Below are 16,537 nucleotides of genomic sequence, written 5' to 3' on the forward strand. Positions count from 1 at the left end.
CAAATTTTCACTCTCTCTAGCTCTCCTCCACACACAAACACACACACAAAAACACACACGGAGCAAGCCAAAGTGTCAGGACATTCAGTCCTAATGGTTTGTCCACAATTACAGACCGGCGTGGCGTCTGTCTTGTGCTCACGGATGACGTGATGTTCACCTTAAAGACGCAGTAAAATCATACAGTACACAAACAGTAGCACGTGGTTTTCACTTTGAGATTCACACACAGAGACACACAAACACACACAACGTGATGGGACAAACAGTAGACAGAAGAAACATTACAGTACGTACAAGACTAACTTGATGTAGAAAAAAATTTGTGCTAAATTCATTTAATTTAATGCCTCATCAGGTCCAAAGTTAAAAAAGGGGCGTAACATTATTCCTCATTATGTCATTCAAAGACACCCGACACTGATCCACTGTCAGTGAGCACCTAGCAGCTGCAATCTACAACACCAACAACAGACACCTCAAGAAGAACCAGACTTAGAGGTGACAGGCCATCAGTCGTGACTCTATGAGCCGGCAAATGAAACAATCTGTGACGTTAAATAAGTGTTATAGTGCTCATATTAGATTTCACTATTAGTCTCTGCATGGAGTTTCCAGTAATATAATGAAGAAAAAAATCAAAACATGGTAAGATTTTATCTCATTTTCAATTTACAATACAGTATATGTAGGGATGGGTGCCTTTCACATTTGAAACAATATGGTACCGATGCCCGGTTCCTGGCAATCCATATCCGTACTCAACAGTACCAATTTGCAGTACTTTCATGTCGTTATGTGGTTAAAAATTATCAATTTGTTTAAAAATAAGATATCAGAGTTTTTCAAACTAACATATTTATTCTAGGGCTGCACGATTATCGCAATCGCAATCGCAATCGCAATGTCAGCACATGCAATTCAGATTTTTCTCCATGATAACCAAGCAAGTCTGTAGACTCATCATGACACAACTTTTTTTATCAAATCGCATGCACAATCACAATCGCAATATTGTCCACCTAATCGCAAATCGCACCTTTTCCCCAAATCCTGCAGCACTAATTTATTCTTCATCATATAACCTTATATGCTGTGTTCATGTCCAGCATTGAAAATTGCCTACTCTTCCACTCCCTCACAGTCAAAAGGATGCATTTCGGTACCTAAACATTATACCTTTTGATTTTTCATGAATCGGTACCCGGTGCTTTTGACAGAATTTGGTCGGTACCTATAAAAGTACCTCATCCTCATTCAGTACCCATCCCTAAATACATGACTCAAAACTGTGGATGTCCTGAACCTGGTTGCTGAACTGAGAGCATTTTGCAGTGTAAGAGTAGCTCAGTGTAAGAGTAAAGAAGTATTCTGGTTTGTGTGGCTGAATAAACATTATAAGAAAATAACAAAATGGATACTGACGTGGAAATCCGGCCATGGCTTTAACTTCATATGATCATACAAGTCAGAAATAACAACTGCTTTATGGTAGCATTGAGCTGCATTATGAACATGGCTCTTAATATCTCTCCTGTTCAACATCATTTTTGTTTTATTTACATATTAGTTCAATTTATTTCATCTGATTATATCATCTTTCATTATATGTTATTTTGATTCATTTCATTTTAAGCGTTTATATTGTAGTATTTGGTATTGTATTGTAGTACTCTAGTATTGATTTTATTGCACTGATTTATATTGTCATTTTTAAGTATTTTATTCCACTATTCTCATCCATATTTACTGTCTCTCTGTACTTTTGTCAAGCACTTTGGGCTGCATGTTTTAAAGTATGAAAACTGTGATATCATTTGAGATGAGTATGAGTTTGATCCCTGCCATGAAATGCTTGTTTATGATTGTTTTTTAAATTTTAAACAGTTTTTAGATTTTTCTTGTGTTCAAGTTCATCTCCTAAAGAACATCAAAATAATGTTTAGCATACAGCCCTAAATGGTAGACAAACTTTACTGTGAAATAGTGTGTCTGTGAGTGTTTTCTTACCTCTGTCAGAGCGTGAAGCTGGCCTTCATGAACACACACTCCTTTGAACCTGCAAAGACAAAAAGTCACTTTTAAAAAAATATTCCCAACATGTCATGATCATACCCTCTAGACATGATGGGAATATCTGTAAGGATTCAGCCATAATAAAGGAACTAATAAACAGGAAAGTAACGTCAGCTGGGAAAAGCCTCAAACTACCAGTCTTTGGTTCCTCTCAGGTCAAACACTTGCACTACAGGTTCATACACATGAACATACTTTCACGACCTTTCTGCTGAGTAAACAGAGAAAGCAGGAAGGATAGTTAAGAAAAGGTTAAGATTCCAAGGGCAAGCCCAGACAAGTGATTACTGCGAGACTGTCTGTTAGCAGGAGGATAATAACTGCTCAGTCGCTTCACCTGCATTCCACTCATGTCTTCCTCTACCTGGCCTATCAATTTCTACATTCCTGATAACACAAAGAGTCGCCAAGGATAGTCATTCATTTGTGTGTTACTGGGACACATTTTGTGTTGCTATATCAAAAAACTTACGTCTTTAAGTTAAAAAATCTTTAAGCAGATGAGAAAAATAACTTCATTTTAGATTTAGTTAAGGCACAAAGAGTGTCCTTATCCTGCTCAAAATGTCTTCAACCTAGAGATCACCAATCATCCCTTCACCTTAAGAAAAACAACATGTGTGCAGAGAAACATATGAACCAACTTTGTTCACCAGCAGAGCTGAAGGCCTCGTAATTCTGAGAGCAATGAAAAGGTCAACTTTGTGGGCTCTTGTTGGATTTTAGCTAACAATGACCCCCTCAGTGTCTGCTTGTTAACACACACAATCCTCTCGGCGTGCTCAACAAAGATGGCATTGTAAAAGACACTCTGCATGTGTGTGTGCAGAACTACACACACACACACACACACACATGCACACACAGAGCTGGAGAGAAATGTATGCATGTATGTGCTTGTTCGTAAACACACACTCTCGCTCTGAGGAGCCCAAGAGAAATCGAGGTCCTGGCAGAAAATAATCACAGCCAAACAATGAACAACAACGCGATTCTAGGGCGTTGCTGGAAGTGTTAATGGCATCGCATGGAGTCAACTTGTCATCGCTATAAAGTTTTACTCTGTTGACGGGCTTTTCCTTTTCCTGTCATAAAACATGACACAAGGCAGGCGTGTTTGTTAAGCAGCTCTTAAAGACTGCAGCAGCTGAAAGTGCTTCACGTGACGTGGTGATGGAGCACTGAGACTAAGAATAAAATCAATACTAAGAAAAAGAATTCTGATAAAAGCAAACGGAAACATCCGGTAAGAGTATAATGCATATAATAAGCTGTCATCAAATGAGTGCTACACTAAACCACTCTGATGTTAGGACTTATTTTAAGAGGAAGAACTTCTTGAGGTCAGGTCTTGTTCTTGTAAAGGAAATAAATATTCAAAATGATGATAAAGTTTAACACAGAATGGAAACTATTTATTTCAAAGTGGAGTAACTGACTACACTTTGTAACATACTATAAAAAACAGTATTTATTTGGATATCGCCAAAGATCAAGATGCACAGGAGCAGTGACATTACTTTAAATGTGCCTTAAATGTCTCAAGTCTCTCTTTGAATGAAATCCAAAACAACAGAGTGACACTGACTTAGGACAAAAAACATTTACAGCTCATAATGAGAGACGATAACAGCAATAACTGTTTTACTTACTCTATAAGCCATAGGCTCAGAATAAAGACACAATAATGTCACAAACACTAGTTCAGCTTTTAACTAGTTTTGTCTAAGCAGAGATAAGACTGCTCGTGCTTCGTTTATCAGGAGAGAGATGCTAATCAGCTGTTTATGTTGCGTGAGGTCTAAGCTCTGTTACTCTGAATGAAGAGCTGCGTGTTGCAGTTAATACTGTACAACTCCTCTCCAACTGGACACATTAGTTCTGCTTCATTTATTGATCCACCAAGATGTGAGAATGTGCAATTAGCTCATAAAAGGTTGTGATTTGGAATTTTAATAAATGTGACCGTGCGTGTGTGTAAATGCTACATCTCTTCTGATTGTTTGGAGCCTGTTTGGTTAAGTCCATCAGCTGCTCTGACAGCATGTGTGTTTGTTTGTTCATGCAGTATGTTTTTATGGTCACATGACCAACCAGCATGCCGAGTGCAAAGTGACCAACATGGATACTGAAGATCAGGACCATGAAAAACAGCTCCAGGCAAAAAGAAATCCACAATGCTGAGGGAATAAGGGAATATTTTGGATTCAGGTTCAGCTAAAAAAGACGTGCTGTGAAAAACTAGCTAAAGTTCAGACACCACATCACGTGGCAGCATGACCAGTTGTTATCAACACCTGAGAAGGGCCACTACCTTTAGAACATGGAACAATACCTTTGTTAAGTTCACAGACTTACTGTAACTCTGTTTGCAGAAACGCCTTTGGAAATTGAGCTGTTTGTAGAAGTGCCGCTTACTAATGACTTTGCAATTCCCAGGAACGCAGTTGTCTCCAAGGGTGAAGTGAAAATTTAATTTTTGACCAAAGATATTTTAAAATCTATTTTAAACCTTCATTTTGGATTTTTAAAATTTAAATTGCATGTACTTAATATTCTCTGCTTTAAATTGGGAAATACGCATTTCAAAACTATCAAGAATCTTTGTGCCCTCCTTTAAAACAATGCAAGAAGACTCAGAATGACATTTTTTACACCCTAAATGAAAATCAAAACATACTATAAGTCTAATTTCACAGTTTCACCAAATCATTCAGCAGAAGTACAGATACAACATGTCAAAGATCAAATGAGGTCTAACTTCAGGGCCACAGTCAGGTGTAAAACAACCGCACAGTATCATATTGTCCCTTTTTCATGAGTTCAATCGTTTACCATAATGTCTTGAAAAACAACGATTGTTTACAGTTTCCCTTGAGACTGAAAAGGCCAGTGTTTTCTTTTTGCCTCCAGGGCAGCTGCAGCCGCTCTAACAGGAGCTGGCAGTTCAGAAAATGCATTGTTAACAGGCTCTGTGTTTGACACAGTTTCTAGCCAACCCCAAAGGAAACAGGTCACAACCACAAACTCATGAACGATGAAGAAGAGAGTGAAAGAAGAAGAGAAGGCTCATTTGTTAATTAACAGAAAGTGTCAGATCATCCAAGTGACAAAGGATAAAAAATGTTTTAACTCTTTATCATCTTCAAGCTGTTTGCAGTTAATCCAAAGTCCAAAGCCCATCAATTGTTACCCTATATGTCAGCAGGCTTTCAAGATAAAGAAATAATCAATCAGGGAAGGAAAGGAAAGGAAAGGATAGGGAAATTTGGAGGAGTCAGTTGAATTAGACTGAATTTTTAGGTATTTTAATGAACTTCCTTGCATATTTTGAATCAGCGGGTTACCAACCTGAGAATGTTGGGGTGGCAGAGCCGGTTCATTAGCTGGACTTCTCTCAGCATGTTTGCTCTGTTGCTGCTGAGTTTGTTCATCTTCAAAGCCATGACTTGGTCTGAAGCTCGGTGACGAACCTGTAAAACAGTCAAATTATTCCACATTACAAAAGTTACAGGGTTATTTTTGTCCTGAATGAGGATAGATTCAGTGATTTGTACAGCATTTACTTCATATGCAGGCTGCAAAAACTTTGATTATTGGGGCTGGACAAAAACAGCTTATTTCTGCTTGGCTCAATGTGACCTTAAAAAACTTGAAAACGTTCTGTATTTATGTGGATACTTAAAAAAAATCTGGCCCGTGCAGCAAGCAAACAGAGGAAACAGAAAGGGAAGACAGCACAGAAGAGGAACTGAAATGAGGTCAGTCCCGCCTGACAAGCCATGACTAAGTACACGTGTCAATCCAGAGCTGCACAATCAATTTTGAATTATTGGGATTTTAGTTTCCATCCAATTGTTAGATCATGTTGGCATCAACATCCATCCTTCCATGGTCAGCTGGAGCCATTCCCAGCATGCTTTGGGTGGAAGCTAGCAAACATTTTGATTAGGTCGTAGCAGGAAGACAACACAGAAATATCTTCTGCAGAAGTTTAATATGAAGATGTGTAGCTGCAACTGGAGACACAACACAGCTGAGTTGTACTGTTTTAATCAAAGTGTGTTACCAAACACTACAAACATAGTCTGTTTTCTAAGACCTGGCCTTGAGTATAACAGACCAATCAGAGCCAAGTATGGGTTAATGATGTCTTAGAAAAAAACTTTCATGGTCATAAAGGTACAAAACCAAATGCAAAACCCCAACATAAAAGCTCTTTTTTCAAGTATGAAAATTCACTTCATCAACCCTTAAAACTGTAATCCGAGAACTTTTCCTCCTCTTAAAGCATTTCAGGTATGAAATTCACCTCAATACTTGAGCCTTTCCACTTTCAGTGTTTTTCGCATACACTCGAGTTTCATCAACTGACAAAAGTATTTTGGTAAAAGGTTTCCAGAAGAGAAGAAGGAATAGTTATTTGTCGATGAAACTGACACTGACCCATGTGCTCTAAAAATAGAATCAGTTTGATGGGAAAAACAAACCTAAGAAGCAACTTTTTGGAAGCAAATTCAAAGCTCTGTTTTTTGACTTATTGCAGCCTCCATAAGAGCAGAAACACATTTAATCTGACTTCTGAAGCAGACGTCTTTTAAAGAACCCCCATGCAGCATGTTTATTCATTGCCCACACCACTTCAGAGTCTTTTAAATAGTTCAGTGGCCTGAAGTATTTACAGAATACTACAGCCCAGTGCATAAATTACCAAGAAGATGAGCTCTTTGACTGCTCTCACATGCATGTATGCGCTTATGGCGAAACATCAACCAGCAAACCACAAAACACAGCACATCAGAGGACTGAGCTGCAGCAAACACATTTACCTACTAACTTGCAAGCTCACTTCCTGACACCAGAAACATGATGAGGGTTTAATCTGGTCGACTAAACTGATACCGAGGGTTTATAGATAGACAGCTAAAGAGAGCTTCTTCACACGTTATCAACAGTTCCAGCTGAGCAATAAAGAGTTGGAAACAGCATGCAAAAGTATGCAAAACAGAGGAGCAGCCTGACAAATTAGAGCCATGACACACCTGTGTTTCAGCGCTTTCTCATATTAATCAACACTCGACCATTTCAAACCACAGCTGAGTATATTTATGATTATGCTGTACATGATAACCCTATTCATCCATTACCAGAGCATTTAATATGGATTATATAGGATTTATTATCTAGGATATCTAACGAACAAAGCTTCAGTTTTAGTATTTGGAGCTATTGATTAAATATTATCTTAATTGAGCACAAAGTAGGACTGCACAATAAGTTACAAAGTCATTGTTCGTACATTTACTGTAGTAAACGATGGAGTGCTGAACTAGAAAAGCACTCAGAGAGCGCAGACCTCTGCCAAGCATATTGTGACTGTCATCAACACTTTAGTCCTACTTAGATGTTATACTCCCTTTCAGCAGACTGTCTGCGACAATTTGGTGTTAGTTGCAGGTTTGTATGATAATTTGTTACCTGACAGTGTTGAAAATGATAATGACCCAGTACATATTTCATATATTCCAGGATCTGGATCGTACTTTTACAACTGTCAGAAATTATGGTGACCTTGTCTTGTATTGTTTTGCAAAGAAATCCGACCATTTATTGTGGAGTTATATACACATATGGTGAAAACCGCCCTATCTTACAATAATAAAGAATCCTTTAAAAACATCCTGGATCCAGATGGTGATCTGGATCACCGCAAGAATTTAATCACTTCTTTCTTATCCCATTTTGAACATTCCCTGAAAATTTCATCAAGATCTGTTTGTTACTTTTTGAGTTATGTTGTTCACAGACAAACAGACAAACTCTCCCAATAACAACCTCCTTCGCGGAGGTATATATATCCTAACAGATAAGAAAAAATATTTAATTCTTGTGCACATTTAGTCACCTAAATGGCAAAAGAATGACCCCCTTGCTCGTCTGTACCAGATTTTCTGGTTGCTTGAATTGATTATTAATATTTTTAATGTATGCCAGAGCTGAGCTGTAGCTGGGGTTAATACCTACTGCTATGGTGTTATAATGCTCACTCTCTGGATGCAGATAACAGATGGCATCTCATATTGTGACGTGTTTGGATTGGATCTAGAAAACTGAGACAGGCTAGGTTAGGTCTGTAGGTTGAGTTCGATGTGTAACCAGCTCACCAATGTTAGCAGTAACCTGCAAGGAGGACTGAAGGCTGGTGGTGCTCACTCTGCTAGTGGTAGCCCCACGAAATACTATTTTTCAAATTGTGCATGCTTCAATGTGATGCTTTTTTGGCAGTTTAATGGTTCCTGAGCTATCAATCAGACTTTCTTAGATTAGGTAGTACTGATTGGTGGCGAAAAAATGTTTTTCTGGATGCATTTCTAAATGCACGAATAACATATTGCAAATGAAGTTAATGCGTAAAATGACAAAAAAAAACTACAGCTAATAATCATTCACAGTTTTTAATTCAGATCATTAGATTAGTGTAGAATTGTCTCATTACATTGTGCTGGCCTAGAGCAAAGCTAGCAAACAGCTGATGTACAGCTGAATAAGTATAAACAGATGATGGATCTTGATGCAGACCGTGGGGGTTTTCTCCGTATCCTTCCCCCTCTTTCTCGCTCTCCGTCTCATTCATAAAGACACAAAAATGGCTCTGTTCAAGTTCAAAGGAAGGGGGCCAGGCTAGAAGAGTCGCCAGTCTCCACCACAGGACAGCAGAAACAACAGATGGCCACTCCTCTGAGGGCCTCCTCCCCCACATCCGTCTATCCTCCTCTGACCCCCCTATTCCTCACTCTTCACATCCCCCCATCTGCATTTAGTCCTGATCCCCCTTTTTTCTCCTCCTGGCTGTGGCCTCCTAGGAACTGTCATCCCTAATCCTCGTCTTACCCAGGAGCAACCCCAAAGTCTTCTTTTTCTCTTTTAGCCTGCTGCCTTTCTGCTTTATGATCTCACACGCCTACTTTAATGATATATTTTCTATTTTACAGCTGCATGTTTCAGGAGCCGTACCCCCCAGTGTTTCCCAGTTCTCCTCCACCCTCTTGCCGAGGGTCTAGACAGCCTGTAAATCACCTTCTCAAACACTCCTCATTCATCCATAAACTCAAAAACCTCCTCTCAACCCCCATTTTTCACCCCTCTTCAAAAGTCTTGCCAACCCAACTCTATACCATCAAAAGCCTTTCCCCCTCGTCTGGTTCCTCCTCCTCTTAGCCTCAACCTCTATCACCATTAATTTCAGCACCTTTTTGTTCCTTTCCCTGTCTGTCATTCTCTTTGCCTTCAGGCATTTCATCATTCTGCTCCATTTCCTCTTCTCTCTCTGTTTACCTATGCATTCCTCGCTCCCACAGCGAAAAAGTATTAAGAGATATTTCCATTACCCGACAAGAGGCTGTGTTAGATATCAGCATGTGCACAGGCAGCACGGTCCATGCAAAGGTGTTTACCTTGATTATGTGAGCTGGAAATTTAGATCATGTCTCATTAGCAGCTAATTTAGCCGAGGTACCCCAGAGGTCCATCCCAGATTAGATTACAGAGAGAAAAGACAGAGGCAGAGCTGCTTCTGTTTCTCTTGTTTCATCTTTTTCCTTTTTTTGATCACTTCTAAAGTTCTCCTTAGATCAAAAATGACTGTCCACTACAAATCCCAGAACGGCAGTTCTTTGGCATTCCACATTGGCACATGAAAGGGTGGGGAGCTCCCAGAACAGAGCCAAATATAACTTATGGTATGCAAATAATTAGTTTGCTTTGACAAAAGTGGAATTCACTGAAGTTTACTTTCTTTGTTGTTAAGCTCTGAGTTTTTTTATGTTAATTATCCAAAGATTCAACATGTTGACTCTAAGAAAGTAACTCATTTTACCAAAGAAGCTTATAGTGATCCTAAATGATTACATAAACCACCATAAACGAAAAAAGTGAAAGTGAGAGAGGTGGTTATAGGCTTGTTAAAATAGAAACTACAGCTTATTCACCAAGGCTAAGGCTGGGAGAAGTCATTGACTGTGGATAGCTTGGCATTGGCAGCCATTGTGCAGCCAGAGTCTGCACAAAAGAGACTATGAGGGACTCAGAGAGAATCTGAGTGGAGCCAAGAGACAAAAATATATATATTTTTTTTTCAAGCGTCTAACTTCATCTTTGCTCTCCCTCTAGGCATATTTTACAATCCTCCCAAAAATACCCAAGATTGGCAGCTGTCAATCATGGCTAAACGTGACGTAAAGCCTTGTTTTTAACCTCTTATAACTACTGAAAACTAAACTTTTCAGAAAAAAGAGGACTTGAATACAAAGCAGCCAAACAATATCTACAAATCACCACAACAATGAGATGTGAGAAACATTTCTACCAGATATATTCATTTTTTAAAGTGTGACCACACCCCATCTGGAATGGCTGGGGAGACAGATCTTTTGACCTATACTGCAGCCAGCCACCAGGGGGAGCAATTTTTGTGGCAACTTCACTTTGAGCCAAACAAGATGACGTCCTTTGAGAGTCAACTTCAAGCTGGCTCCAGAAACACCAGAAAACCACATACACACCAAGCCAAAAAAGTCAATCTTTACAGCTTTTATAAACATGTTTACAGCCTTATCAAAAAAACAGCATGAGTATATGTAGCTTATTTCACTGTCAGCACACACTGAACAGAGGGGATTTTTTCCAAAACGTCGTATTTCTGAAGTTATAAAAGTTATGAGTTTTACCCATAGGGTATGGCTGACTTGAGTGACAGAAGGCTAACCCTGCAACTGTCTGCAAAGAGGCTCTTTATGTCAATTTAACTCAAACAATCCAGGTTGACTACAGCATTACCAATGACCTCCATTAATGGCTGGCTTCAAAACTCTGCATAAGAATCAAATGAATAAGGCCACAGAGACTACATCTATGCATACCGTTCATGTTTGGAGCCAATAACAAAAACTATTAAGTGGAAAATTAAATAGTTTTAACAGTCCATGGGTTACTCTAAACAAATAACAATTTACTTAAAAAGATGTGCATGTTTCATTTGAGTAAATGAAGAATATGCTTTGGTTTGCTGATGAGGGAAATCCTCAAATGAACCTAGACTCATTGTTACCTCCTGCATAACCCTCAAACATCACAATGAGCTGGCTGGCACCACCACCAGGTTAATCAATCAGCCCAACCCAGGGTGAGGCCTGAGAGAAGTCCACAATGGAAACGACTTCCAAAATAGTCTACAAATCCAATACATATCCACTGTTATCATGGACGTGCAATGGAGAGATCATTGCTGAGAGCTGAGAATGGAAATCTAACACACGGAGTGGAAGGAATAATAAAATATGATACAACAAATAATGTGACATGGAGTTCAACATTTTTAAATCATGGTATTATTCTTCACAACCCTTCCCCCACAGTTGTCAACTTTATTCTGTGTTACTTTCAGATTCGCACAGTGGCGTGAAAACTCTCACATACATGCGAACAAAAGCTATTGAATTAAAACCAGGATAAACATCCAACCATGATGAAATTACAACAAACTCTGAGGCTATCAGGCCATCAAGGCCATGATTATTTATTTCACACCAGCACAGCTCAGCTCCTTTCCTGGACACGTCGTCTTTTCACAATGTTTATCTAAGCCAAGCTGAGCCATGCCAACATTTCACTCAGCCCTGGTAGCTTTATTATTACAAAAAGGAGGGAGAAGGTCAAATAAATTCTTAGCTTGTGGTACTTTAAAGAGAGGTTTTACTGATAACGAGAAAGCCAAATGTGCTCATGTGACATGTTTGCCTGGAGGAGGGAGAGGAAATGAGGTATCAGGGTTAACATCCCCATCTTTACGTGATGTCTCTGAAGGGGTTGCATCTCGTTTGACCTATAAATGTCAAAAGCAGAGTAGTGGGTAAAGAGTGAGATGGATAACGCTTTAACCCAGCGGCAGATCTGTTTGACAAGATCAGATCAAATGGATGTTTACAGTTCAATCGAATATAAATGCCATTTACACATAAAGACCATGCACGACAAGTTCCCCTTTAAAACTGTTGATTGCATAAGAGGCACTACTAGCATGATTTTTGTCACGTAGCAGGATAAAAGAGTCTAGCTCTGCAGTCTTATGAGTATGTGTGGCTGTGAGATGCCATCTGAACCACCTATTAGGAACCACTCTGGATGCAAAGAAGATGAGATCTCAGAGCTGAACAAAGACATGAAAAGGGTTAAAAGTCAAGTGAAGAGGGAGAAATCTGAGGAGAGTATAAAGATGTCAAAGATAGATAAGATCTCCACCCACCTTGAAGACATCAGAGAAGAATCCGGAGCCGATCCACTCACAGGTGAAGTCATCAAGGCGTGTGAGACAGGAGAAGGCACTGATGAGGGCTCTGTAGGATGACGGCCACACCCGGCCCACCTGGTGAGGACAAGAACAGACTGGTATCAACAGACAAAGATGATGTCTTTGTTTTTATGAATGTGGATATGATGTGGGACTGCAGCTAGAACTTGTTGTGTGGATGAAAATGAGACGGGGAAAAACAGGGGTAGGTGTCGGGTATCCGTCAGATACTCTGAAAGTAAGATCGGATATCACTGACAAAGGGACAATCCATGGATTAAACTCAGATCTATGCTTCTCTGTGTTTACTGTAACTATGTGCATGCTTCACATCAGCAGTGGGTCAGTAGGTCTGTGCAATCTGCTGGTCAGCAAGCTGATGTTGCATGTTCAGGCTCAGTTGTTTGGATGCATTTCCTGATTGTTGCATCAACAACTACAAAACAAGGTCTTTCTCTTGATCCAATAAAACTGAATAGATAAAATGACTCTTTCTTTCTTGTTACATGTCTGTGTTTAATAACTTGTGATCTATTAATAAAAACAAAGACTAACCTGTGGTGGAGGACCCATGCCCGTCTCGCTGACCCCTACCCCTCCGACACCGTCTCTGTCCTCATTGATGCGCTCTGTTCGTGTAGGAAACCCAGCGATGGAGTTGCGTTTGTTCCGGTCCATGGTGATGTGGAAGACAGTGACACCAGTGAGGGTAATATTAGCCTTTTTCCGCAATGTACCCACATGACAAGGGGACTAGATTGTTTTAATGATGCTCCACAGCAGCACAGGATTGACTCAGTTCAAGTCCTGGGAGAAAATGTGTCACACACATATACTGCAGCTTCAAACTGTGCTTTGGGCATCCCTGGTGACACGCTCTGACCGGATCCAAGGTGTTTCCTACTCATCCAGCTCCTCACTGCTTGTAACTTGGGGGTCAGCCAAGGTAAAAGTGTTTTCACATGTTTGACAGCTGTATAGTGGGACCCTTGAGACCTGGAGGGAGAAAAGAGGAAAAGAGGTTATTTCTGCAGCTTTATATTAGGGAAAGTTAAACAGCTGTGAATTTTCTAGTTGAAAGCGTCAGAGTGGAAATGTTTTTTACATCAGAAAGGTAAAGAGTTGAGCAAAGTGAAGAACTAAGGGTGCCCTGCTTTTCTTTTAATGAAACCAGCTGTAGCTGCAGACTGTGTTTTGCCTTTGGATGGATCAGACAAGCCACTATTGCTCAACAGGCCCAAATCTAATGGCTATAATAGGGCCCGATTGTCCAATTATGGGAGATTAGCCAAGGAATAGTTCAAGTCCTGGTCCTTTCTGCCATCCAAAACAAAATCAGCAGGGTACAAAGGGTAACAGGAAAGGAGGGCTACTACTAAAGGTCTTTTTTACACCGATAAACAATGTGGCTCTCATATCAAACTTCTCAGAACAGTGTTTGCAGGGACACATCACTTTGGAAAGAGATATTTTTAGCTTGAAACATTTTTTTTCTAACAAAGAGAAAAGTGGCGTTTATTGTGTTATGAGAAAACATAACACTTTGATTATTTTTCTGTTTGTACTGAGTCTTGCCAACTTTATGTTTATCTTCTTGTGCACAGTGTAGAAATAAATGAATGAATGAAACAGCTTTAACTAAAGACGTAAACTGATCAGGAAACATTTCTGATCCGTAGTTAAGCTGTTTTTTATCAATGGGCCCAAGAATTGTGCGTGGATTACATAAGAAACAGTTGTGCCAGGGGTTTTTTGTTACTCTGTTGCTCAATAGGTGGAAGGAACAAGTCTATCAGTTAGTTAGCATTAGGGATGGGTACCTTTCACATTTGAAATGATACGGTACCAATGCCTGGTACCTGGCAATCGGTACCGGTACTCAACAGTACTAATTTTCGGTACTTTTTTGTGTTTATGTGGTTAAAAATATTTGTTCACTAGTATTAAAAATTGTTTGATAATAAAATGTCAATTCTTTTCAATTTAACATATTTGTTTCTCATTATATTACCTTATTATGCTACGTTCATGTCCAGCATGGAAAATCGACTACTCTTCCACTCCCTCACAGTCACAAGGATGCATTCAGGTACCTACACATGGTATCTTTTACGTGAATCAGTGCCCGATACTTTTGACAGAATTCGGTCAGTACCTTTGAAAGTATCTAATTCGGTACCTATCCCTCGTTAGCATAACTTTTAATGACACTGGAAAAGAAACAAATCAGCATTACTGACAGAAAAATAGCTCTGTACTCAGACTTCAAGGAAAAACTGTGACTGTGACTGCTTACTGTGCTCCAGTGAGTGACACGAGATGTAAAAAGGGATGAGCGTGTTTACTCAACTTATCAGTCAAATGTTGTCATCCTTGCTAGTCCCCATCGAAAATAATACCTGCATAAATTCAACATATCTATGCCTACAGGCCTAAAATCCTAGTGAAACGTGTCTAAGCAACTATTGTCATGATGCACTACTACCAAGATGTAATCAATCACAGATGGTGGATGGAATAAGAATAGGGCTGCGTGGTTTGGCAGTGAATTATTAATAAAGCTGCATGAGGCTTTCAACCAGAGCACTGTGTCAAGATTTCTTTAAGTGTCTTCTTAGGGTATGAAAAAAAAATTTTTTTTCTTCAAATATTTGTTGTTGGGGTTTTTTTTCAGAAAGTTACAGACATGCATCAGAGGGTTAAAAGATTATCAATTACAAAATATATAAAGTCATAATGTGTGAAAGCATGTTAAAATGTTTTCCAAAGCATGAAAATAAATAGCTATTCATGGAATTACCAAAAAAACAAAAAAACTATTGAATTAATTAATTAAAGTTCAAGTGCATGTCTTCCACTGGAGTTGGCATGTTTTAGCACTCTGAAAAAATCAGGAAAATAAATTTAAAATAAAAAGATAAAAATAAAAATAAAAAATAAAAAAAGATGTCTTGAAGAAAAAAAAATTCAACACAGGCTCTCATATTTCATGCATCAAAGTGTTAAATATATTACTTTGCGCTTCATGAAATTTAACTGGTTATTTTCACTTTTCCTCCTCTCCTGCATTACAACTGTGATAAGGAAACACAATGTCCAACTCCTCCTTTGCGGTTGAAGTATTCCTTTAAGTACTTCTGACCCACAATGAGTTCATGCATATCATAAACATGCCTTTAAGTCCACACACAGCCTTCACACACTTTTACTATTACAAGGCCTGTCATTGTGTACACAACTGAGATTTTCTTCCCCCATACAGCGTTACTGCCCCACAGTCATAGCTGTCCACACAAGAATTCTGTTAAAGTATTCCTCTAAATGGAAGGAAGAGAGCAGAAAGTACAAAGAATGCAGGTTTGAAGTGAATAAACTTGACTGACCTACATTAGGCCTCAGCAGAAACACAAAAGTCAATCTGAGGCAGGAGAGGTCTCATAAGATCAGATCCTAAAAACAGCTCTGAGATGACACAGATAGATTCTTCCGTGGTCTGTTAGCATTACATCACAGACATGAGAATCCTTAAGAGTTACTGCGAACCCACTTGGACTACTTCTGACATCACTCTCTGCCCCGGCCACGGCCTTAAAAGGCTTTTTATCCTCTGCTTTCCTTTTTCCCTCTCTCTCGGATGACACTTAATTTTATGCCTTGTTAAAAAACGGTACAGCAGAAATGAAAGTGCACATGCCAAGAAAAATCCAAGCCACGAGTACAAGGCCTTCATTTTCCTTTCTGATTTCAGAAGGTTTCCTCTCCAGGAGGGGAAACAGAGCCACATATTTCATCCATGTTGTTGGACTGGAGAAGACAAGAATAGGTTTGTGAGGAAGATATAAATTCAGGCCTGGGACTCATCGGCTTCAGTGATCACAGGCACATCAGTGGTGAAAGCAGCTAATACTGCCTTAACACAAATTTCCTGCACATTTCATTCATTTCTATTGAATTTTAGTCGTGCAAATTAGACATAAAACTAGGGATGCACGATATTATCGGCACAATATCAGTATCGGCTGATAAAAGCTTAAAAACACGTTTATCGGTATCAGCAGATATGAAAATTTCTGCCAATAGGCACAGCCGATAAGGTGCTATTCAGTTAGGATTATT

The 16,537-nt window shown here is 39.3% G+C and overlaps 1 protein-coding gene across 2 annotated transcripts in view; it reads right to left on the minus strand.

Moving 5' to 3' along the window:
* The window catches only part of tesk2 (testis associated actin remodelling kinase 2), a 34,031-nt gene that overhangs the window by 14,835 nt on the left and 2,659 nt on the right, over positions 1–16,537 (minus strand). For both annotated transcript variants that reach the window (XM_074687918.1, XM_074687917.1), the window contains exons 2-5: positions 12,977–13,417; positions 12,377–12,496; positions 5,428–5,549; positions 2,011–2,059 (exon numbers count right to left, since the gene is read on the minus strand). In XM_074687918.1, coding sequence (XP_074544019.1) covers positions 2,011–2,059; positions 5,428–5,549; positions 12,377–12,496; positions 12,977–13,099 — 414 coding nt within the window. In that variant the 5' untranslated portion in view covers positions 13,100–13,417. The remainder of the gene's footprint in view (positions 1–2,010; positions 2,060–5,427; positions 5,550–12,376; positions 12,497–12,976; positions 13,418–16,537) is intronic.

Source organism: Halichoeres trimaculatus, unplaced genomic scaffold (genome assembly GCF_033239565.1).
Source record: "Halichoeres trimaculatus isolate MK-OKI-2021-1 unplaced genomic scaffold, fHalTri1.1 fHalTri1_scaffold_15, whole genome shotgun sequence".
Classification (NCBI taxonomy): Eukaryota; Metazoa; Chordata; class Actinopteri; order Labriformes; family Labridae; genus Halichoeres; species Halichoeres trimaculatus.